Source organism: Eulemur rufifrons, chromosome 6, assembly GCF_041146395.1.
Source record: "Eulemur rufifrons isolate Redbay chromosome 6, OSU_ERuf_1, whole genome shotgun sequence".
Classification (NCBI taxonomy): Eukaryota; Metazoa; Chordata; class Mammalia; order Primates; family Lemuridae; genus Eulemur; species Eulemur rufifrons.
In genome coordinates this window covers 92,132,441-92,157,051 of record NC_090988.1, presented here as the reverse complement: position 1 = coordinate 92,157,051, position 24,611 = coordinate 92,132,441, and the positions used below count along the sequence as shown (strand labels likewise).

At 38.1% G+C, this 24,611-nt stretch overlaps 4 protein-coding genes across 4 annotated transcripts; 2 read left to right on the top strand and 2 right to left on the bottom strand.

Moving 5' to 3' along the window:
• Window positions 1–2,704: 2,704 nt before the first annotated feature.
• Window positions 2,705–3,637, top strand: LOC138384498 (olfactory receptor 9G19-like). Its single transcript, XM_069470005.1, has one exon. The coding sequence runs from the start codon at window positions 2,705–2,707 to the stop codon at window positions 3,635–3,637; it is 933 nt and encodes a 310-aa protein (XP_069326106.1).
• Window positions 3,638–9,018: 5,381 nt separating this feature from the next.
• Window positions 9,019–9,957, top strand: LOC138384497 (olfactory receptor 9G4). The gene has a single exon (XM_069470004.1). It carries the CDS (start codon window positions 9,019–9,021, stop codon window positions 9,955–9,957), a length of 939 nt encoding a protein of 312 aa, XP_069326105.1.
• A 2,077-nt stretch (window positions 9,958–12,034) lies between these two features.
• Window positions 12,035–12,970, bottom strand: LOC138384978 (olfactory receptor 9G19-like). The gene has a single exon (XM_069470617.1). It carries the CDS (start codon window positions 12,968–12,970, stop codon window positions 12,035–12,037), a length of 936 nt encoding a protein of 311 aa, XP_069326718.1.
• An 8,305-nt stretch (window positions 12,971–21,275) lies between these two features.
• LOC138384496 (olfactory receptor 9G1-like) lies at window positions 21,276–22,193 on the bottom strand. Its single transcript, XM_069470003.1, has one exon. It carries the CDS (start codon window positions 22,191–22,193, stop codon window positions 21,276–21,278), a length of 918 nt encoding a protein of 305 aa, XP_069326104.1.
• Window positions 22,194–24,611: the final 2,418 nt, after the last annotated feature.

Here is a 24,611-nt window from a genome sequence, read left to right as displayed (position 1 = left end):
TCAATATATCATGTATTACCTTTCATATGATTCTTTGTATGATTCTTTGTACAAGGAACATTGGGAGATATGATTTCAAAGTTAATATCAAGAATGGTAATGTGTTAGCTGAACTTCTGGTTCATTTGCTTGTCTTTGGACACTTCTCATTGTATATATGAGCTACTCGAAAATTTTGACACAAACTTGTGGTCCATATGGAGTGGTGGATAGGACTTGTTGGTATACAATAGGCTTTATCCCCAGCTCATTTTATGCTCAGTTTTCTTTTTTCCTTTTCACAGTTTCTTAATTTATGCAATTTACCAGTGTAAATAGTAAAGGTGTCTTAGTGTGTCTTATGTCTCATACTAAGCCACCTTCAACGCTTTTTACTTGGAAAAAAACACTGTTGTACATATTCATATGTGTGTACATTCACACTTTTGTATACTTTATGTATTAATAATTGTAGATGAAAATAAGAGAGGTTTTCATCTAGGGAAGAAATGTCTCTTGCAATTTTCATTCCCAAATAGAATTTTGAAAACAGGTCTAGTAATTAATTACTCAGCTTCATAAAAGACTCATATTAAAGAAGGGCCGTTTCTGCAGAAGAACACATAAAAATCTAGGCAGTCATAGTACAGGTGCAATTGGAGATTCTTGGGAGGTAAAACAAATATATCTGAGGGATGGATCACAGTGATGAACAAATCATCAAATGTAGACGATGCAATATGTGGTTTTAACTTCTAGTTTTCAAAGTCATTTCTCATCTTTGTAATGTCATAAAGTCCACCTGAACTGAAAAAAAAAAAAAAAAAGCAGGTAAGAAAATAGAGTTCTGGAAGTAATCATTTTATTTAATACTGGCAATGGCTAATTAAGTTCAGAACCCAGGTCTCCTGATTCTTGGTCCTAAACTGCAGCCAGGAATATGCTTTGTTAGAAATGACCTCAGCACCTAAGAATCTTGATATTAAAAGAAAACACCAAAAACGTCACTTATTCCAATCCTCTTTGTTTATTATGAAGAACTTATACTTTGACAATAACTACAGCATTAATATTTGTTTAGATAAAAAAGTGTAGATTCTTAAAAGGCTAGTGAAAAGGAATTGTCTCTCACCATAAAGGTACAGTTCTAAGAGAGTGATTATTGTTGTAACTCAATTTTAAATCCATATTCTAGCACAATGGCCAAGATTAATTTATTTGTTTTGCTTTCCTAGAGAAAGAGATTTTTAAACCTTGGATCTATTCGCAGAAATTTATCATACCATGCCACTCTAGAACTCTGGCAATCATAATCTCACCCTTGTCTGAGTGCGGTCGGTGGTAATAGGAGCCCTCTGAAGGATGTTGCGTCCCCCTTGCCTGGCACCATTTACTCCTTCTCCTACCTCTGAGGAAAAGAGGACTCTGAGGTTGTGTTCTGTAATTGTCTGTGTTAGTTTCCTACTGATGCTGTAACAAATTACCACAAATTTGGCAATTTAAACCAACAGAAACGTATTCTCTGTAACTTCTGGAAGTCAGAAGTTTGAAGTCAGTACCTCTGGTTCAAAATCAAGATGTCATCAGGGCCACGCTCCATGCAGAGCTCTAGTGAAGAATCTGATCCTTTTCTCTCCCAGCTTCTTGTGGCTGCCGGCATTTCTTGGTTTGTGGCTGCATGACTCCAATCTGTGCTCCCATGATCGTGTTGCTGTCTCCTCTTCTGTCTGTGGTCAAATCTCCCTCTGCCTCCCTGTTCTAAGGGTAATTGTGATTACATTTTGGGCCCACTCTGATAATATCCTCATTTCTGCTTTCTTAATTTAAAAATATACACAAAGACCTTTTTCCCTTACAAAGTAACACTCACAGTTTCCTGGGATTAGAACCTGAATATCTTTGTTGGTCATAATTCATTCTACCATACTCCCACAAACCATTCAGTTTAGATGGTGTCTTTTTTTTTCTAAAACTATTTATTCTATAGGAAATTCAGCCCACGTTATAAACACAATGTGTAATATTTTCACTTTACTTCCAGGTGCATTTGAGGGTCCTACCATCCACATGGTCCTCAAGCACCCTAAGTGCAACCAGAAGAGAAGACACACAAATCACCCTCTCCCAAAAAGGAGGAAAAATTAGACTGAAAATCTAAAGTGATGTACATTATGTTATTATGTTAATATGCCTAATAACTAATCTCTCAAGGCAGTTTAGAACTGATTTTCCAGTTATTCAAACGGAACGATACCCAGTTTGGCATAAACACATCCCACAATGAACAACAACTATGAATCAGTTGGATTTATTTATTTACTGATTTATTTAGAGACAGAGTCTCAGTCTGTCTCCTAGGCTAGAGTGCCCTGGTGTCAGCCTAGCTCACAGCAACCTCAAACTCCTGGGCTCAAGGGATCCTCCTGCCTCAGCCTCCCGAAGAGCTAGGACTACAGGCGTGCACCACCACGCCCCGGTTAATTTTTTCTATTTTTAGTAGAGACAGGTTCTCGCTCTTGCTCAGGCTGGTCTCAAACTCCTAAACTGTAGCAATCCTCCCACTCAGTCTCCCAGAGTGCTCAGATTACAGGCATGAGCCACTGTGCCCAGCTGGATTTTTCAATTATCTAGAATGGCAAATGGTGGGGAAACACACAGTAATGTCTTAAGCCATGATATATGTATTAATCTTTTCACAGAAAGGGACCACAGAAACCCAAAATCAATGGATGAGAAAAATTTCACCCAGGTGAAGGAGTTCATCCTTTTAGGGTTTACAGCAGACTTGGGGTTACAGCGAGTGCTCTTTTTCATCTTCCTCATCATTTATGTCATCGGTCTCTTAGGGAACATCACCCTGATTTCTCTGATCTGTACTGATTCCCGGCTGCACATACCCATGTATTTCTTCATTGGAAACCTGTCCTTCCTGGATCTCTGGTATCCTTCCGTCTATGCCCCCCAAATCCTGATGACCTGCATCTCTGATGACAAAAGCATCTCCTTTGCCGGCTGCCTGTGCCAGTTCTTCTTCTCTGCGGGCCTGGCCTGCAGTGAGTGCTACCTGCTGGCCGCCATGGCTTATGACCGCTATGTGGCCATCTCCAGCCCCCTGCTTTATTCCCAGGCTATGTCCCTGAAGTTGTGTGCCAGTCTTGTTGCAGCTTCATACATTGGTGGTTTTGTAAACTCAACCATCATCACCAGTGAGACATTTACCCTGAGTTTCTGCGGCAACATCATTGATGATTTCTTCTGTGACCTGCCCCCACTTGTAAAGCTGGCGTGTGAGGTGAAGGACAGCTACCAGGCTGTGCAGTATTTTATACTGGCCTCCAACATCATGGCTCCCACTGTGCTTATTCTCGCCTCCTACCTCTTCATCATTGCAGCCATCTTGAAGATCCACTCTGCCGAGGGCCGCCTCAAGGCCTTCTCCACGTGTGGCTCTCACCTGACGGCTGTTGCCTTGTATTATGGTACACTCCTCTTCATTTACTCCCGGCCAAGCACTAGCTATACCCTGGAACGGGATAAAGTGGTGTCCGTGTTCTATACTGTGGTGATTCCAATGTTGAACCCTTTGATCTATAGCTTCAGAAATAAAGACGTCAAAGATACCTTGAAGAAAATGTTAGCTAGAATTAAGTTTTCTTGAATTAAAATACTTGGTAAACAAAGCTTTTTAAAAATAGATTACTTCCATGTTGTTGACATCAACCTGTATTCTTATAAATAAATAAAATAATAATAAATTTAAAAAAATTTTATAAAGTGGGATGAGCAGTCTGTATTTTTGTTAAGTTGGCACCAATGTATTTGAATGTATTTTTTAAATGAATGAGGTTAGGGCATTTGGAAAAACTGCTATTCATGCCAGCTATAAAATTGTTGGAAGTTTGAGAAGTTTGAGAGAAAGCAGTATTTTAAAAATTTTCACTTAACATTTTATAAGTTGTTTGTATCTATAATATTTTAAACTAAATAGATGGGAATAATATAACTGGTTATGGAATTATTTGTCAGGATTTAATGGATTAAGTGACCTACTTCAAATTATGTAGTTCATTGGTGGGAAAACAAGAATACAAACCCAAAACTTAGGGGGAAAAAAACCAAAAATAACAACAAAAAACTAAAAAGATAAAAGGTACTTACTTCACTTGTTAGGATAGAGAGTAAGTTAGGAAGTCATACTAAAATATCTACTATAAAAGGCCCTAGGAAAACAAGATTTATTTTCTGGTTCTCATTTCTTGGCTTGCTATAATATAAAGATAACAGATTTCCTTGGCAACAGACGAAGTAGAGAAAAAATATCATCACTTAGAATCACTGTGTACTTTCTATAAAACAGTAGTCTCTCTAACAATTAAAAAAATCAAGGACAAAACTACAGCAGCTGTATGAAATGGGCAGAAAGGAAAATATAGATAGCAAAGCACACATAAATAGATAGAGCCAGAGAGAGATAGATTTAAAAAAAAAAAAACAACTTTATATCCAAGGGAAGAATCACAGTGAAAATCTCTGTTGGGTAAAGCAGGGATTGATAACAATTAAGGCTAATGAATGTCTGGACTTCTTATTTTTCAGTTTTATGTGTGAATTAATTAAAAATTATATAATATTTCATTGCAATACATCACATTTCCTAATTTTAGTAGTCTTATATGTAAAACTAGAGATGTTCCAATATAAAAAGGTCTTAGTGTTGGTAACCGAGTATATTAATCTACAAGTGTTGCTGTAACAAAATAGTACAGTCTGGGTGGCTTAAAAAGCAGAAATTTATTATCTCAACAGTTCTGGAGGCTAAAAGTCCAAGTTCAAAGTGCTGGTAGGGTTGGGTTCTTCTGAGGTCTCTCTCCTTGGCTGCAGGTGGCACCCTCTTGCTGTGTCCTCACATAGTTTTTTTCTCTGTGCCTTCACATCCCTGGTGTCTCTTCGTATGTCCAAATTTCCTTTTTATAAAGACACCAGTCATTGGACTGGGGGCCGCCCTAACTGCTGCATTTTAACTTAATCACATCTTTCAAGTCCTCATCTCCAAATACAGTCAGATTCTGAGGCACTGGAAATTAGGGCTTTGACACAATTCAGACCAAAACAATGGGGCTGGATAGTAGTTCCTCAGTGGGGGAGACAAGGAAAGGTAGCCTGGACAGAGAGAGGAACATATGCCACAGAAAAAAGCATGGACCACACGATACATTCTTAAAAAGTTGAATTAGTGCAATTTAGAGAAATTCAATTATAAGACACATTCAATGACTGTTTTGTGACTTAGGTCCATTAAGAAGGTCAACTTTTAAGGAAACACCGTTCATTTCATCATATCTTCATTAATATATCATCCCCCAATCCCAAGTGAACCCTAATTGTGTCTCTGTAGATTGAGGTTCTTATTTCTGGGCTGCTGTGTGGGGAGGTGTCTCAAAGGGAAATTGAGGAAATACATATATTGTGTCCAAGGAAGGCACATCAAATACCAGAGGAGAGGGAAAAGGGTGTCACTTTCAAGAACTGACCTTCCCAACTAGGGGTAAGCAATGACACTGTACAGTCTCTAGACTTCTCCCTCCATCAGTCCTGCATCCATCCTGCAGTGCAAGATCCCTCCCACAGCTGGGATAGCAGTCATGATGGGGGGAGTACGGAGCTCTGGATTCTCTCCTCTGTCCCATCACCACATGTAGTTGTTTCCCTGCATACCACCAAATTGCAGAGCAAGTCACCTCTTTTCCCTTGCTTTCACTTTGGGTACCTCCTGTTACCTCTCTTTTGATTTGCAATGCTCTCTCCTAGATGATCAACATGAAGGTGGATATCCACTTGCCACCTTCAATCTTCTCCGTGAGAGCGGCATGTGCAGGCTGTTTCTAGTCTGTCATCTCAGCCCCTTGTCACCAACCCATATATTTTTTAAAGGATCTGTGTGTTTAGATTTCAACAGCATTCTGAGGAGAAATTATTATGTAAATAGAAATTCCTATTTAGAGGAGAGATTGAAACTGATGGTCTTTGAATGTTGTTTACCAGGATAAGATGCCACTTTATGCAATCTCTAGTGAATCTACCCAGAATTTTTAAAGCCCCTATTTTCTGCCTTTATCAGAAATTTAGTGTCAACTGGTAACAGAGGCATGAGGATTTCAGAGTTTGCGTTAAGAGTGGAAACTTCAATCCATTTTCAGACCAGCAGCCAGAGTAAACTTTATTATTTATTTATGTATGTATTTATTTGAGACAAAGTCTCATTGTTTCCTGGGCTAGAGCACAGTGTCATTATCATAGCTCACTGTAACCTCCAACTCCTGGACTTAAGCTATCCTCCTGCCACAGACTCTTGAGGTGTTGGGATTACAGGTACATGTCACCATGCCTGGCTAATTTCCTTTTTTTTAATTTTTGTAGAGATGAGGTCTCACTATGTTGCTCAGGCTGGTCTTTAACCCTGGGCTCAAGTCATCCTCTCCCCTTGGCCTCCCACAGTGCTGGAATTACAGGAGTGAGCCACCATGCCTCTGCCTCACCCCAGAGTAAACTTTAAGTATATCTGATCATGTCACTCCCTCATAATGGCAATGGCTTCAATTTTTTTGACTTAAAGAATAAAATCCTTGGCATGGCTTCGGAAATTTTTGTTCTCTGGTGACTCTTTTGTCTCATCTGAGGCACCACTCCCACTCATGTCTACCTAATCTCTTTCTGTTTCTTTAGCTGCCCGGGCTCTCTCTCATGTGAAAGCTCTGACACCTACTTTTCTTATGATGGGATTGCTCTTTCCTCTCCTTGCCCCGTAGTGGGAGGTTATCTGGCTCAATTCTTCTCATTTTTCAAATGTCCTTTAAATAGCTCATCTTCTGGGAAAACTTTGAGCAATAGACTAGAAAATTTATTCTATCAGTTATTTGACTTTTAGAGTCAGAACAAGAATTATAGTAAATCCATTTCTCCCCAAATGATATTATATTAAAATGATCTTTCCCAGCTATGTTTCCTTGTATAGATAGGTGATAAAACAGCAGAGAACGTCCATAGTAATAAGTGAGATGGTGGCTATAACCAAGCATTTTATTCATTATAGATATAACAATCATAAGTTTCTACCAAGACATTTGTACTCAAGCTTGTGCATATTCGGAACAAAAATTATAGTTTAAGACAGCATGGCACTATGTATCTTACTGTGAAGCTCCTAGGATGTGTGACATTATTATGGGGAAACTGATCATGTGAGTAATCTAGTTTGGTTGAAGCTCCAAAAGATGAGTAAACGTGATGAGAGAGAGAGAGAGAGAGAGTTAAAAAGATAAGGTAAAGCTAGCTTATGGAACTTTGGGTGTGGAACTAAAGCATTTGTAATCTATGTGCTAATGAAAGAGTAGCATAATATACTAAAAGAGAAGTGAAATTGTGTGTCCTCAAGCTGCTTTTACTGCAGTATCATCGATCAAATCACATGCTCACTGAACATTATCATCTACATTTGAAATATTAGGACATCCATACCTTGCTTCCCTAAAAGGAGGAACACTAGATTGACCAACAGGTAGAGGTCTTGAGTTTGCATTCTAGTTACAACACGGACTCCAGCTTTGCTTGAAGGTAAATTAAAAAAAAATATATTGCCATATAATAATTGTACCTATTTATGGGTTGCTTGTGATATTTTGATAACATGCATATAATTTGTAATGATCAAATCATGATATTTAGGATATACATTCCCTTGAACATTTATCCTTTCTTTGTTTTGGGAACATTTCAAATCTTCTCTTCTAGCTATTTTGAAGCACACAACATATTGTTGTTAACTATAGTCACTCTACCACTGTAAGTCAATCTTTTAAACACTGAAATAGATCAATATCTTCTCTTAGTTTCAGCTTTCTCCTTTTGCCTTAATAGTTGTAACCAAAGTCACATGACTACTGGGACATTGGGCCTAATTTGGTAAAGTTTTCAATTAGATATGTCTTCTTAGCTTCTCTATGAGAGCCTTGGAGCTTCAAGATATGAAATTTAAAGAATTCATGGTTTCTAAATGCCTTGCCACCAAAAACTGGGTTCTCTCTAATATTTGGCATCCTTTCTGTCAAAAAAAATGCATTGCATGAACTATGCATATAAATCTCAAGTTAACTAGAAAAAAGTGGAAAATGAAGGATTCCTAAAAGAAATTGTAGCTCTTTTTAGGGGTTGTAAATGGTTTTCAGGTCATAAGAAGGCTACAGCATTGCCCTAACTAGGAGAACATGAAGAAATACAACTATTAACCTATAAGAAAGGTAAATGGGTTAACCATTGAATGCACATACTCTTAGCTAAGAAAGTTCTTCATTCAAATACCAGCTCTGTGATCTTGGGCATGTTACTTAACCTCTCTGCGTTTCCGTTTCATCAACTATAACTGGTGCTTCATAAGATCACCTACCTTAAGCAGTTGTGGTAAGAATTAAATAGATTAAGTATAGAACTTAGAATAGTAACTGAGGCATGGTCCGTAATGTATAACTGTTTTTCTGTTTGTACTATTAGCAGCAGGAGTATACAGTATATTGGTATTTGTATTCCTACCACCACAGTGCCTGACACTTGGAAGTTCTCAATAACATATGGAAGAATACTGACATTTTTTGAGCACTCACTATGTACCAAACATTGGGCTGGGTTCTTTTCATGTATATCATATTTATTCAATCAGACAATTATTATTCAATTGGTCAGGAGGTGATTAGTCATCACCATGAGCTTCATTTTTCTCATCCATTTTATTAGAATAAGAGACTTGCCCTGCATTGAAGAGTTAATAAGTGAAATCCCCAATTTTCAGAGCACGTCTGACTCTAATTATGGTTGTCTTTCCAAGTCACAGACTGAAGTTCTATAATTCTAGATAGTAAGGAATAAAACTCCGCAAACTTCTTAGTAATTGTTGATCTAATTGAGAACCTTGTTAACTTATTTCAATAGAAAAATCATTAAGTGATGTTTTCCCCTTATCATGGTAACCAGGTTTTCTTCTGTGCGGACATGGAAATGGGAAATCGTACCACCCTGACTGAATTCATCTTGGTGGGCTTCTCAGCAGAGCCCCGGTGGCAGCTGATTTTATTTGGGATATTTCTGACACTCTATTTGGTAACTTTGTCAGGGAACATGACCTTGGTTATCTTAATCCGGATTGACTCCCACTTGCATACACCTATGTACTTTTTCATCGGCAATCTGTCATTTCTGGATTTCTGGTATACTTCTGTGTATACCCCCAAAATCCTGGCCACTTGTGTGTCAGAAGATAAGCGCATTTCCTTGGCTGGCTGTGGGGCTCAGTTGTTCTTTTCCTGTGTTGTTGCCTACACTGAGTGCTATCTCCTGGCAGCCATGGCCTATGACCGCCACGTGGCAATTTGTAGTCCATTGCTTTATGCAGGTACCATGTCCACTTCTCTCTGCACTGGGCTTGTTGCTGGCTCTTACATAGGGGGATTTATGAACGCCATAGCCCACACTGCCAACACATTCCGCCTGCGCTTCTGTGGTAAAAATATCATTGACCACTTTTTCTGTTATGCACCACCACTGGTAAAAATGTCTTGTACAGACACCAAGGTCTACGAAAAAGTACTCCTGGGTGTGGTAGGCTTCACAGTCCTCTCCAGCATCCTTGCCATCGTGATCTCCTATTTAAATATCCTCCTGGCTATCCTGAGGATCCGCTCAGCGTCAGGAAGGCGCAAGGCTTTCTCCACCTGTGCTTCCCACCTCATCTCGGTCATGCTCTTCTATGGATCCTTGCTCTTTATGTATTCAAGGCCTAGCTCCACCTACTCCCTAGAGAAAGACAAAGTGGCCGCCTTGTTCTACACTGTGGTCAACCCACTGCTCAACCCTCTCATCTATAGCTTGAGAAACAAAGATGTCAAAGAGGCCTTCAGGAAAGCGACACAGACCATACGACTACAAACATGAAGGTTATTTTCTTTGCCGAATGCTATTATTGCATTTTCCAAATAATTGGCTTGTAGAAGTGTTTGCATGCATTTCTGTATTTCAATTCAAGTTATATTTAAAACAATGAAATATTGTGCAAACAACTCTATTGTTATTACATTGTTGTATTGCAAACTATTTGAAATCTATAGCATTGGGTTATTGAATCCTCTGCAAGATGGTATCTTGCCTCTTTGCAGTACTAGATTTTTCATAAAATTCATTCTGTTGGTTGTCTTTGGGAGGTTTTGGGGAAAAAAAGAAATTACATGGTTTCATGGATGTTGCTTGACTTTGAAGCGTGGTAAGCAATCTTTACGGTATAAGGAGAAGATTTGAAATTGTGAGACTCCTGGAAATTTGCTCAAGATTTTACAAATTTTTTTTAGTAAAGTATTTTCTTTGTATTTCTGCATAAAGCTCTAATTGAGTATTTAGAAAATATCTTTTTAAACTTTGTGCCTTCTACATCAATATAATATGAGGCAAAGTGTTTAAGAGTTGTTTAGATTACAAAACAAAGAACAAAACTGTTTCTAAATTCATGAAGAAATATGTGTCTTTAGAATTGCATATCTCCCTAAAAGTATGTTCCGTTTTACACAGAGTGAGCACACCATAGTACCATCTCTCAGGTTATACAGCAGCATACCTCCCAACTAGGGAAAATAACATCAAACAAAATGAAATAAATAATGACGACAACAACACCCCTATGTGGAGGGTCCCCTATTTCTCTTCGTTTTTTTCTTGGTCTTGACTGAAAAACTCAGACTGCTTTGACAGGCCTGGGACCCGGCCAGCTGTGTGGTTTCCTTGCAGTTTTGAACTCAGCCTGGACCTCAGACATTCCCAGGCACTGATAAACTTGTTCAGTTTGATGCCTGAAACTCTGAATAATCAAACATGTTGCTAAACAAGTAGGAACTAGCCCTGGCTCTGAGCCCAATTCCTGAAACCCTCACATAAACTCCATAACTCAACCTCCTCATGGTGAATATACCTAGGTAGAACATTTCTTGTCTTGTTGTCCTCTGCCAGGACAGGTTGCAGCCCCCTCTGTATGGAAGTTCCTCTAAATAAATGCTTTGCACTGATCACCCTGGCACTTAGTGCTTCTGTCTTAGAATCTCAACAGGCCCCTATATCAGGATGGGTTGGGGAAGTCCCTTGTGAGAATTCCCCTGCTGCTGCCCTTGGGGAGACTCCAGTCACAGGTTCAGACAGATGAAACAACATTCTCAAGCCAATGCTTGTGTTCTTACACCAGAAGTTTTAATTATGAAAACAACTTACAGATCAATATTCAGTATGTGGTAGGGATAGTTGATATTTTATTTAACAGCTTTTAAAGACTGCAAGTTAAGGATTATTTATTACCTTTTACAAATTACGAGTTTGCAGCTCAGAGGTTAGAACTTTTCTACTGAAAGATTATAGCAATTGCGGAATGAGAACATCTACAAAATTCATTAAAATTAAAAAAAATGAGGACATAGTTGTAGCCACTTCATCTGTATTATCTCTGACATTTCTCATCTTTCCTTTCACTTGCATTTATTTTCCAACACATCACTACTCTCTCTTTTTTCATCAAAATAATCTTAACATTTCTTATTCTTGTACCACCAAGGAAGCTCTATGGGTACTTGACCAGAAGGATTTGGAGTGTGTTCCCCAAATGTCAATGATTCATATTATGTTTTCTTCACATCCCCATAATTCATGACATGCACAAAAATAATTGGGTAACTACAGGGGAGAGAACAAAGTACAATTTAATCCATGGGATGCCAGAAGTATAACATATGCTTTTATTTTGCATCTGAGATACTTATTTTTAAAACCTCTATTAATACTGAACTAAATGTATAATTCCATAGATTACAATCTGATCACAAAAACAAAACAAAAAACCTAACACAAAAATAAAATTTTCATTTAGAACTTTGTTCAATAGAAAAAAAGACATTTCTTTTTTTTTTAAATCCAGTTTCCCAACATTTCCCTGAAGTAGTTTGCTATCGCTTGGCACAACTTTGAGAAATTTGTCAATTTAGGCTTCAGATTGTGCCAGCGTGAAGAGTTTTCTCAGAGCTGCTTTCACATCTTTATTCCTCAGACTGTAGACCATGGGGTTGAGCATGGGGAACAGCACGGTGTAAAAGGTGGAGACCATTTTGTCCCTCTCGAGGGAATAGCTGGAACTTGGGCGAGAGTAGATGTAGAGAATGGAGCCGTAGTATAAGGTAACGGAGATGAGGTGGGAGGAGCACGTGGAGAAGGCCTTGAGGCGGCCCCGGCTGGAGCGGACCCTCAAGACTGCTGCGATGATGAAGACGTAGGAGGCGAGGATGAGCATGGCCGGGGAGATGACGTTGGAGGCCAGGAGGAAGTACAGCACAGCCTGGTAGCTCCCTTCCACATCACAGGCCAACTTCACCAGGGGTGGGACATCACAGAAAAAGTCGTCAATGACATTGTCACCACAAAAATCCAACGTGAATGTGTTGCTGGTTAATATTATTGCGTTGACAAAGCCCCCAGTGTACGAATAGATAACGAAACAGATGCACAGTCTCCTCGGCATGGCCTGAGCATAGAGCAGGGGGTTGGAGATGGCCACATAGCGGTCATAAGCCATGGCAGCCAGCAGGTAGCATTCACTATAGGCCAGGCCCGCAGAGAAGAAGAACTGGCACAGGCAGCCGGCAAAGGAGATGCTTTTGTCTTCAGAGATGCAGGTTACTAAGATCTTTGGTGTGTAGACAGAGGAATACCAGAGATCCAGAAAAGACAGATTTCCAATGAAAAAATACATGGGTGTGTGGAGACGGGAGTCATTGCAGATCAGCACTATGAGGGTGCTGTTTCCTACCAGGGTCAGAGAGTACACCCCGAGGAACAGCACGAACAGGACCAGCTGCATCACCGGATCTGTGGTGAAGCCCAGCAGGATGAACTCTGCCACTGTGTGATTGCTCCTCTCCATGGCTTAGAAAGACCTCACCTGCAAATAGAGTAGAGCAGAGTTTCATTGTCTCAACCAATATCAAATGAGGGCATTCCCTGTGCTAAGCACCTGTCATTCTATAGATTATGTGGTCAATAGTAAGCAGGGATCTTGCCTGCTTTGAGCAGATGATAGGAGTTTTATGAGCTTCAATATGTTTATTTCAATAAAATGCATTTAATACCAGAAAATTCATACTGCATTTGGTGGGGTTATTAAATTTTTTCGGAAAATATTTCCTGGGCTCCGGGTGCTGTTCTAGACTCTGGGACATAGCAGTGAAGATGATAGTGAGAGAAAAACCTTTTTCCCATATCCCAGCTAGGAATGGGCAAGTTGTTTATAGCCTATGAGAACTTGGAAGGTTCCTGTTGTTTAGAAAGTGATGAAAATGATTTTCCATAATTACAAGAAACATTGTCCCCTCAGTTACTGTGCAGGAGCCTCTGGCACATTTACCATAAATCCCAGGGAGGGAACCAGGTTAGGAATCAGAGTAAAATTTGGGTGGAGACCAGCGAATTAATCTCTCTGCTAATGCCAAGAAAACATTGTGTGATGTCCTCATGGGTCTTTGGGATGTAAAAGCGTGGGACTTAGCATTATTTTCTAGTCTTTATAACTAGCCACGAACATCATTCTTAAGATAGTTATCCCAAGTTAATGTTGTCTAGCAATAGTTCTGGATTTTACTGCATTAAAAAAATCCCTGCTCTTTAAAACAAATATTTTTAGTTCTTTCTTTATAGTTTTGAAATGAAATTTATAGGTAATGTAACCTAACTATAAACATATATATATATGTAAACTATCCTAAGTCTATTGTAAAAGTGCTATAAAAGAAAAGTAGTTCATAATACAATTATTATGTGATAATAATTATAATATAGTCTTTATTACAAAATGATATAAATTTCAATACGTAAATGCTGATTACTTGGTGAAAAGGATAAATATAGTAAAATTAATGATACATGTAGAAGCATCGTGAGTGTATTGTTGAGGCAAATATCAGGAGCTGCATTTAGGTTGGTGATAAGATTTTTCTGACAAGTTGGACAATTCTTTATGAAGTTCTAAACAAAACAAATGACAATCTTCCCTTGATTTTAAATTCCTCAGTTGGTACATAGGGAAATATTACAAAATACACTCTTTCTTTGTTTGTAGAGCAATGTAGGTTTCAGAGTCATATAGTTATAAAGATCTTTTCCAATGAACGCATGTCCATCAAGACTCTGAATAGAGAGAGTGGAACAATTTTCTTTGCATAGGACCATCCTATGAATGCAGGATATTTTTATCCTTGTCTACTACATATTAAATATTCCATAAGGCCCCTGATCTTTGTGACAATCAAAAATCTAATCATACCCTTAATAAAATGCTTCTTAAAGGATCTTACCATCTGTTAAGAAACTCTACTCCAAAGCTTTGCATTTTACTTTGTGATTCTTCATGGGCTCTTCTAGGAATTATGTAAAGACATAGAAAAATAACTGGAGAATATCCCTAAGTGATCAAATTACCTGTGGTAATATAGGCCTCTGTTTACTTTTTCCACTGGGTCACTGGGATCAAGCAGAGATAGCAACACACAAGCACATAAACTCCATGAGAGCAGTGATTTTTGTCTGCTTTGCTCATTGCATATACCCAGTGCCTAGAGTAGTACCAGGCATACAGTGAACACTCAATAAATATTTAGTGAATGAATTAATGAATTAACGCATAACCCTGACCCAAAGGAGAAACCAGTCAATAGAGTTGATGTTCTGCATGGCCTTAAATGATGTTACTATACCCTAAATAACTGTATAATTGTTTGATATTCCAGATATACTTCCTGGCACCAGCAATTCCAGGTCATTTTCGTTCTTTTCAGGCAGGTATAGGAAGAAAGAAACCAGTCCACAAAATAAGTAGTCAGCCTGACCAAATATTTGTTTACCTAAATGGAGTGTGTCTGTGAAGAAAGTGTTTTTCATGTCAGTGACAGACTGTCGATCGCTCTATGGCATGATGGATAGGAAGCATGCCTTAGAACTGATGTCAAACTAAAGACCATTGGGCTATTATGGAAAATGCATTTGACTTTCAGGATTGAAGTTCTCCATCACTAGTCAACAATGGAAAGCCTTGGCTGGGCATGGTGGCTCACACCTATTATCCTAGCACTGTGGTAGGCCTATGAAGGAGGATCACTTGAGGTCAGGAGTTGGAGACCAACCTGAGCAAGAGTGAGACACCCGTCTCTACTAAAAAACGTCAAAAAAATTAGCCAGGCATGGTGGCGCATGCCTATAATCCCAGCTACTGAGGCTGAGGCAGGAGGATTGCTGGAGCCCAGGAGTTTGAGATTGCAGTGAGCTATGCTGATGTCACTGCACTCTAGCCAGGGTGACAGAGACTCTGTCTCAAAAACAAATGAACAAAAAACAATATAAAGCCTCAATTTCTTCATCAGTAAGATGGAGATAATTTTTTTCTCCTTAGGGTTGTTGTAAAAGATTTAACTCAAGTAAGGACTGAGTACAGAGGCTGCCATGTTATAAACACTCAAGTAGAACGTGTTTCTCAAATTCTTTTCACATAGGAATTACCTTATTCCATGCCAGTGCTTCTAATTTAGCAGGCTGTAGGTGAACCTCAAGGTATCTGCTTTCATTAAAACAGTCTAAGTGCTTGTAATGCAGGTTGTCTGTAGATCATGCTGAGGAATGCCCAAATGAGTATCAGCTGTATTTGTAAATGCTGTCAACATCAGAATGGAGTCACTAGTGTTAAAAAACATAACAAACAAACAAACAATCAAAAAAACCTGGCAAATAAAGCCATGGAAGGCCATGAAGAGAGTGTTCCCATGCTTGTATTTCTGATAAGAAAACTACCACACAGGACTGCAAAAACAACCTTGCACAAAGACCATTGCAATCTTACAAAAAAATACTTCTGCAAGGACAGTTGCCCAGCCTCTGCTGCCCAAACTTAGACTGCCATCACCTTTATTACTGATCTTTGTAGCCAAGAATAATTATTTCAAAACAATGATGTGATCCTTCTCATTTTTTCTTTTAAAAGCCCTTGTCTTCCTTTACCTCCCTAAACGCGTTCACTGTTTACTGTGGCACACATATTCCCATTGCAATGCTCTGTTCACGAATAAATATCTTTTTATGTGGGAGAGGTCCTCTCTTTTTGTTATTTAGATTGGCATATATGGTGTCAGAAACAGGTCCTAAAAATACCATTACGGAAACAAATTTGTGATTCTAGGAACTGGTGTGCGGCACTCACTCAAGCCCTTCGAGCTCTCTCCTTGCACAGCCTGCCTTCTCTGCCTGGTCAGTCTTCTTCGAGGCTGAGCCTCCCTCTTTGTTGTAGAAGATTTTGGATATTGCTTGGGATCTGGTTTGGATAAGGCCATCTTTATAAGGGATCACACACTCCTCCTAGCACGATAAAACACTTTTACCTTTTCTAGTAAATCCTTTCAGAGAAAAAGACTTCTGTCTTTTTGGATTGAGTGCTCTGCTTTCTACAGAATTTCCTACATTCTGTCAGTGAGGCCTGGCTTTTCTGGTGAATTCACTTTTGGTATGTGTGCCTACTTTAATATTTTGTTTGATCCACATGCCTAGGTTAAAATCTTTGTGACTACTCTTATCTTGGTTTCTTTTGACTTGGTTTGACTCTTCTCCCTGGCTTTTTTCTGAAAATCTTCTAAAACGAAAAATAAACATTCTAAATTGTGGCTGCAGGATGGCTATTTCAAAGCCACTAGGGTGGTTGCCACCTTCTAAAACACCAGGCTAAACTCCCGACATTCCCTGATGGGATTTATAGGATTTTCCTTGCTCTTAAGAGATTAATAAGAAATGGAATGCGATCTTCAAACATTAAGGAATGACCAGATTTTCTGGGAGTTGTATGGCTACTTATTATGGCCCATTCTTGTGCACGTTTTTGAACTTATGGGCAAACTTACATCAAGGAAAATTCAGAGCCCAAGTGGTCATTATTTATACTCTCTAAAAGGGCTGCAACTATACAGTTAACATGTAGAACTTTCTAAGTCTTCTCTCTCTATAGAGTATTTTCTTTGCCTAGTTTGAATATGCTCATTTTTCCATTGACATTGACATAAAATTCACTTCTTATGACATTCCATCCAAGATTTTCTAAAAAAAGTCTTAAAGGGGATTTGAATTAATTAATGGCTTTACAGATTGCAACAGCTCCATAGCAATCAAAAACCCAGACACCTTTAGGAAATGTAAATTTAGGTTTGCCTAACAATTGCTTACAGTAATAAAATATACAATTGAAAAATTAATAATCCACAAAAAGAACCAGATAAATGTTTATAAAAGGTAGGCCCTGAGACCCAAAAGTTTAAAATTTTGAGTTCGGAGCAATAATATAAGGTATCTCTCTGTCATAAAAATCATCTTTTTTCTGCCATTCACTGGTAAAAAAAAAAAAGGTAAAAAAAAAAACCACAGAAAACACCCTATTAAAATTCTTCTCTGCCTGCATTTGCTAATCAAGCAAATCAGAAGAGCAAAAAAAAGATAGATTTGGTACTAGTTCAAGACTACCTGGTGATTTTGTTTTTCTTATGCTATTCAGTCAGTACTAGGATAATGTAAATAATTGCAAGTTTAACCCTAAACACATTTGAAACTGAAAAAAAAGGGGAGAGAAGTGTGCAAGAAATTTTTTTTTAAATCAAATTGCCATAAAAGCTACTATATCCAAAATTTTGCTCCACAGCCTTATCATGGGAAATAAAGTTTAGCCATGTCAACAAGTCTCAGTTTTATCAGAAATATAGTTTGAATCCAACTGTCTTTTATAAACCAGTGAGTTTTTATTACTATCTTATGATAAAATTCTAAAATGAAAGCTGTAAGATCTTTGTGTGTTTAGGTGTATCATGTACAACATATATGAATTATGTTGTATGTTGTGTCTACATGGTAAAATATGGTATAGTGGGCAAAATTTCCTTAAGGGATTCTATTTGCACCAGTTTAGATAAATGAACACTCATATATCCTTAACATCTGAATTAAGCAACTTACCTAAAATTCTCAGCAACACCACATCTTAACAGAATTCAGATCTGTCTGTCACAGAATCTTTTATGTTAGTATATGGATTTCCGGGTTTTAGATTCCTGAGAACCCTCAGGATTTCATGGTTTGGGAGAATAACTAACAGGGCAATTAAATAAAATTGTGTGTTGCCAAATCAGGGATTATTATTAAGATGGAGAAAAAAATTTGGTAGTCTATGATTCCCTGGTGAAAAATGTAATTAGTCATAATTTTAATTATCTTTCTCTACTGAGCTGTGTAGAAGCTAAACTAAAATATGTATACATATACATTACATATGGTGTAAATATTCATAGGTACACTTCTGCATTGTACCTCTTGAAATGCTCCAGCAATTAGCTTCCATCTCCTTTTCTAACCTGAATGGTTTTCTCTACCTCTACTAAAGCAGGAGTTCTTAATTTGGGTCCATTGGTCACTAAGGAGAATATAGATGGGCTTCCAGGAGTTGAAGATTCCCCCTAAGAATGGGCCTGGGAAGTCTTGTTTGTGTGCTGATCTGTTCAAGAGCATCTGTTGGATTCTCATCAGGGTCCATGGTTCAGAGCCATTGAGCTACAGGCCTCAGATTTGCATCACCCAAAATGAGAGCCTTCTAGAGTGTGTTGACACATTCTGTAATGGATTTTACCAGAATAATTTGGACAAGAAAGGGTCAACTAGATAAAATTTCTTTTAGAGCACCTTAGATTTTTGACTTTCTAGACTTGGCTACTAAAAATAGTTGTCAGTTGGACACTATAAACATTCCAATTCTACTTTTTAGTTATTTTAATGTATACCATAACTCATTGTTGACTGTAGTCTCTTTGTTGTGTTATCAAACATTGTTCATTCTATCTAAGTTTCTAACTGTATTTTGTTTCCATTAACAATCCCCACCTTAACCCTCCTTCCCTGTTCCTCTTCCCATCTTCTGATAATCCTCATTCTACTCTCTGTCTTTGATTTTTAACAGTTGTAATATCCATTTGGTTGTTAGGTTTTCACTATATCTTTGTTTTATTATTAAATGAAGGGCCCTAGTTATTTCAGTTGTGGTAGGCAAGACCACATTACAGTTCAAGTTCTAGGAAGCATTGTCTTCCCACGAAGCAGTGACTCTGAGACCCTGTTTCTGCTGTACTACTGTGAGTTACAACTAGTACTGACTATATCCTTGGACCACTTTCCAGATTCATGTGCCTGACTTGCTGTGCATTTCTGTCCTTCCTGCTCCATGTAAGGTCCTGCATGTTCTGGATCTGCCTGCCTAATATACAGTTTCTTGTGTTTTCTTTCTCTGCTGCTTACACCAATACAAACAAGGAAGTATTTATGTTTATAAATATAAATTACATTAATGTTGCCTTTGAAAATTAATTAAAATTAAATGCAATCTGTCATCTATATCTTTTGCTTTTTAATTTTACTTTTATTGGCAAACAATTGCATCTGCTAATGGGGTACAACCTGATGCTTCAATACATGCATCAGGCATTGTGGAATGAATATATCAGACTAATTAATGTATCCTCCATTTCATATACTTAAAGTTCCTTTGTAGTGGTAATATTTAATATGCACTCTTTAAGTAATTTTTAAATATACAACACATTGTTATTAACTATACTCACCTTGCCATGAAATAGATCACCAAAACTTATTTTTCCTGTCTAAATGAACTTTGTACGCTTTGACCAAAATTTCCCTTTTCCCCAACCACTACCACCTCAGTGACAGGTAACAACCATTCTAATCTCTACTTCTGTGAATTTGAATTTTTAGATCCCACATATAAGTGACAACATGCAATATTAGTCTTTCTGTGCCTGGCTTATTTCACTTAGCATAATAAGATATCACAGTACATCTGTTGGAAAAGGCATTATCAAAAAGAACATAAAAACATAACAAGTATTGGCAAGGATGTGGAGAAAAGGGAAGCTTTTTACATTGTTGGTAGGAAAGTAAAGTATTACAGTCATTTTTGAAAACAGTATGGAGGTTCCTCCAAATACTAAAAATAGAATTACCATATGATCCAGCAATTCTACTTCTGGGTATATATACAAAGGAATTGAAATTTGTATGTAAAGGCAATATCTGCACCCCCATGTTCATTGCAGTGTTATTCATGAATAGCTAAGATTTGGAATCAACCTAAGTGCCCATCATCAGAAGAATAAAATTAAAAAATGTGGTATGTGTATGCAATGGAATACTATTCAGCCTTGAAAATGTAATTTGGTAACTTGCAACAACATGGATGAACCTAGAGGACATTATGCTAAGTGAAACACCCTTTTTTGTATCATACCTATATGGATTACCTATATAAAGTCTTTCCATTTTGAGTAATGTGTACTCATAGACTTTTATTTTTCAAGTTGTTTCACTTCACCAAAGTTATTATCTTTTCTTATTATCATCATTGCATTTTAAAGCTCAGAAAGTCACAATTTAGATGTAAGTTCACCTCTATAAAATAAAGAGGAGCTCTGGGAGTTATACTGTGAATTAACAAAATCATATTTATGGGATCTTGACAGATTTTTTCCTTACTGGAGAAACTTATATAAGTGACATATAAATTATAAGATAATGCCTATTGGGTCTAGCTTGCATCGAGTTATTTCTTGGGTGCCTCTGTATCTTTGTGTTGGTACCTCTGGGGGGAAAATATTTATAAAATGCTTAGGATATTCTGTTAAAAGAAAGTAATGGAAAAAAAAAAAGAAAGTGATGAATATCATTTAGTTACTAATCATAGGAATATATTAAAATTGATTTAGCACATTTGTTCCTATTTCTAGGAATCAGGAAGGTACTATTCTGCATGTATCAGTCAGCCAAATATTCTTAGGTTAAGAAGTGGACCATTCTGTCACTTTATGAAGGTAGAGGAGAGTTTGGGGGCCTCACTTTTATGTTTGTTTTTAATTTAAAGTAACATGAAATTCAATCCAAATACATATAGTTTGTATTCTGATTTATTGTTCTAAATATTCATGATTTTCTTATTTTAGGTCTCTTGAACTGTTATGTGTCAAGGGTGGAAAATTTAACTTGCATTATAAGAATCCTTGATCACCATGGAGCACAATGACAGCTCTGCTTGAAATACAAATGACCTGATCTAAAATTGGCTTTGCTTCTCCTTAGACGGAGATGATCTTGATTTATTTGAAGAGTTTATTCAGAGCCTCTTTCACATCCTTGTTCCTCAGACTGTAGATCATGGGGTTCAGCATGGGGAACAGCACGGTGTAAAATGTAGACACTATTTTGTCCCTGTCAGAAGAATAGCTAGATCGGGGGCGAGAGTAGATGTAGAGAATGGAGCCGTAGTATAAGGTAACGGAGATGAGGTGGGAGGAGCACGTGGAGAAGGCTTTGAGGCGGCCCCGGGTGGAGCGGATCCTCAAGACGGTGGCGATGATGAAGAGGTAGGAGGCCAGGATGAGTGCGGCGGGGGTGATCACGTTGGAGGCCAGGAGGAAGTACATCAGAACCTGATAGCCATCCTTCCTGCCACAGGCCAGCTTCACCAGGGGAAGCAAATCACAGAAAAAGTCATCAATGATGTTATCACTGCAAAAGTTAAAGGAAAACGTTCTTTTGGTGATGATTGAAGAGTTAATAAATCCACCAAGATAGGAGGCTGTGACCAAAAATGCACATAGTTTTCTGGGCATGGCCTGAGCATAGAGCAGGGGGTTGGAGATGGCCACACAGCGGTCATAAGCCATGGCAGCCAGCAGGTAGCACTCACTGTAGCCCAGCCCGGCAGAGAAAAAGAACTGGCACAAGCAGCTGGCAAAGGAGATGCTTTTGTCATCAGAGATGCAGGTCATCAGGATCTTTGGCGTGTAGACAGAGGAATACCAGAGATCCAGAAAAGACAGATTTCCAATGAAAAAATACATGGGTGTGTGGAGACGGGAGTCATTGCAGATCAGCACTATGAGGGTGCTGTTTCCTACCAGGGTCAGAGAGTACACCCCGAGGAACAGCACGAACAGGACCAGCTGCATCACCGGATCTGTGGTGAAGCCCAGCAGGATGAACTCAGCCACTGTGTGATTGCTCCTCTCCATGGCTTAGAAAGACCTCACCTGCAAATAGAGTAGAGCAGAGTTTCATTGTCTCAACCAATATCAAATGAGGGCATTCCCTGTGCTAAGCACCTGTCATTCTATAGATTATGTGGTCAACAGTAAGCAGGGATCTTGCCTGCTTTGAGCGGATGATAGGAGTTTTATGAGCTTCAATATGTTTATTTCAATAAAATGCATTTAATACCAGAAAAGTCATACTGCATTTGGTGGGGTTATTAAATTTTTCAGAAAGTATTTCCTGGGCTCCAGGTGCTGTTCTAGACACTGGGACATAGCAGAGTTGATGTCTGGGCTGACTCTTATTCTACAGAGCCTTTTTTCCAGAAGGTAGAGATATATAACAAACAAATATGTGCAGTTAGATCTTCAGTTAATGTTTGATGCTATTAAGAAAATAAAAATGGTTGATGGGATAAAAATGGACTTGGAAAGAGCTAATGGAATTTAGACACTGAGAGTAAAAACCTTTTTCCCATTTCCCAGGCAGGAATGCACAAGTTGTTTAGGGCCTGTGAGAACTAGGAAGGTTCCTGTTATTTAGAAAGTGGTCAATGTGATTTTCCACAATTCCAGGAAACATTCTCCCCTCAGTTACTGTGCAGGAGCCTCTGGCACATTTACCATAAATCCCAGGGAGGGAACCAGGTTAGGAATCAGAGTAAAATTTGGGTGGAGACCAGCGAATTAATCTCTCTGCTAATGGCAAGTAAACATTGTGTGATGTCCTCATGGGTCTTTGGGAAGTAAAAGCGTGGGACTTAGCATTATTTTCTAGTCTTTATAACTAGCCATGAACATCATTCTTAAGATAATTATCCCAAGATGATGCTGTCTGTAGTAATAGTTCTGGATTTTACTGCATTAAAAAAATCCCTGCTCTTTAACAGAAATATTTTTAGTCCTTTCTTTATAGTCTTGAACTGAAAATGTCTTTATAGAAAATGTAACCTAACTATAAACATATATATGTATGTAAACTATCCTAAGTCTAATGTAAAAGAGCTATAAAAGAAAAGTAGTTCATAATACAATTATTACATAATAATTATAATATAGGCTTTATTACGAAATGATATAAATTTCAATATGTAAATGCCGATTACTTGGTGAAAGGGATAAATATAGTAAAATCAATGACACATGTGGAATCATCATGAATATATTGTTGAAGCAAATATCAGAAACTGCATTTACATTGGTGATAAGATTTTTCTGACAAGTTGGACAATTCTTTATGAAGTTCTAAACAAAACAAATGACAATCTTCCCTTGATTTTAAATTCCTCAGTTGGTACATAGGGAAATATTACAAAATACACTCTTTCTTTGTTTGTAGAGCAATGTAGATTTCAGAGTCATATAGTTATAAAGATCTTTTCCAATGAACGCATGTCCATCAAGACTCTGGATGAAGAGAGTGGAACAATTTTCTTTGACATCGGACCGTCCTATGAATGCAGGATATTTTTATCCTTGTCTAATACATATTAAATATTCTATAAGGCCCCTGATCTTCGTGACAATCAAAAATCCAATCATATGCTTAAAAAGAATGCTTCTTAAAGTATCTTATCATCTATTAAGAAACTCTACTCCAAAGCTTTGCATTTTACTTTGTGATTCTTCATAGGCTCTTCTAGGAATTATGCAAAGACATAGAAAAATACCTGGAGAATATTCCTAAGTGATCAAATTACCTGTGGTAATATAGCCCTCTGTTTACTTTTTCCACTGGGTCACTGGGATCAAGCAGAGATAGCAACACACAAGCACATAAACTCCATGAGAGCAGTGATTTTTGTCTGCTTTGCTCATTACATACACCCAGGGCCTAGAGTAGTACCATGCATACAGTGGACACACAGTAAATATTTAATGAATGAATGAATGAACACATAACCCTGACTCAGAGGAGAAACCAGTCAATAGAATTGATGTTCTGCATGGCCTCTAATGATGTTACTATACCCTGAAAAACTATATAATTGTTTGATATTCCAGATATACTTCCTGGCACCAGCAATTCCAGGTCATTTGTGTTCTTTTCAGGCAGGTATAGGAAGAAAGAAACCAGTCCACAAAATAAATAGTCAGCCTCACCAAATATTTGTTTACCTAAATGGAATGTGTCTGTGAAGAAAGTGTTTTTCATGTCAGCGACAGACTGCCTATCGCTCTATGGCATGATGGATAGGAAGCATGCCTTAGAACTGACCGCTCAAACTAAAGACCATTGGGCTATTATGGAAAATGCATTTGACTTTTAGGATTGAAGTTCTCCATCACTAGTCAACAATGGAAAGCCTTGGCTGGGCATGGTGGCTCACACCTATTATCCTAGCACTGTGGTAGGCCTATGAAGGAGGATCACTTGAGGTCAGGAGTTGGAGACCAACC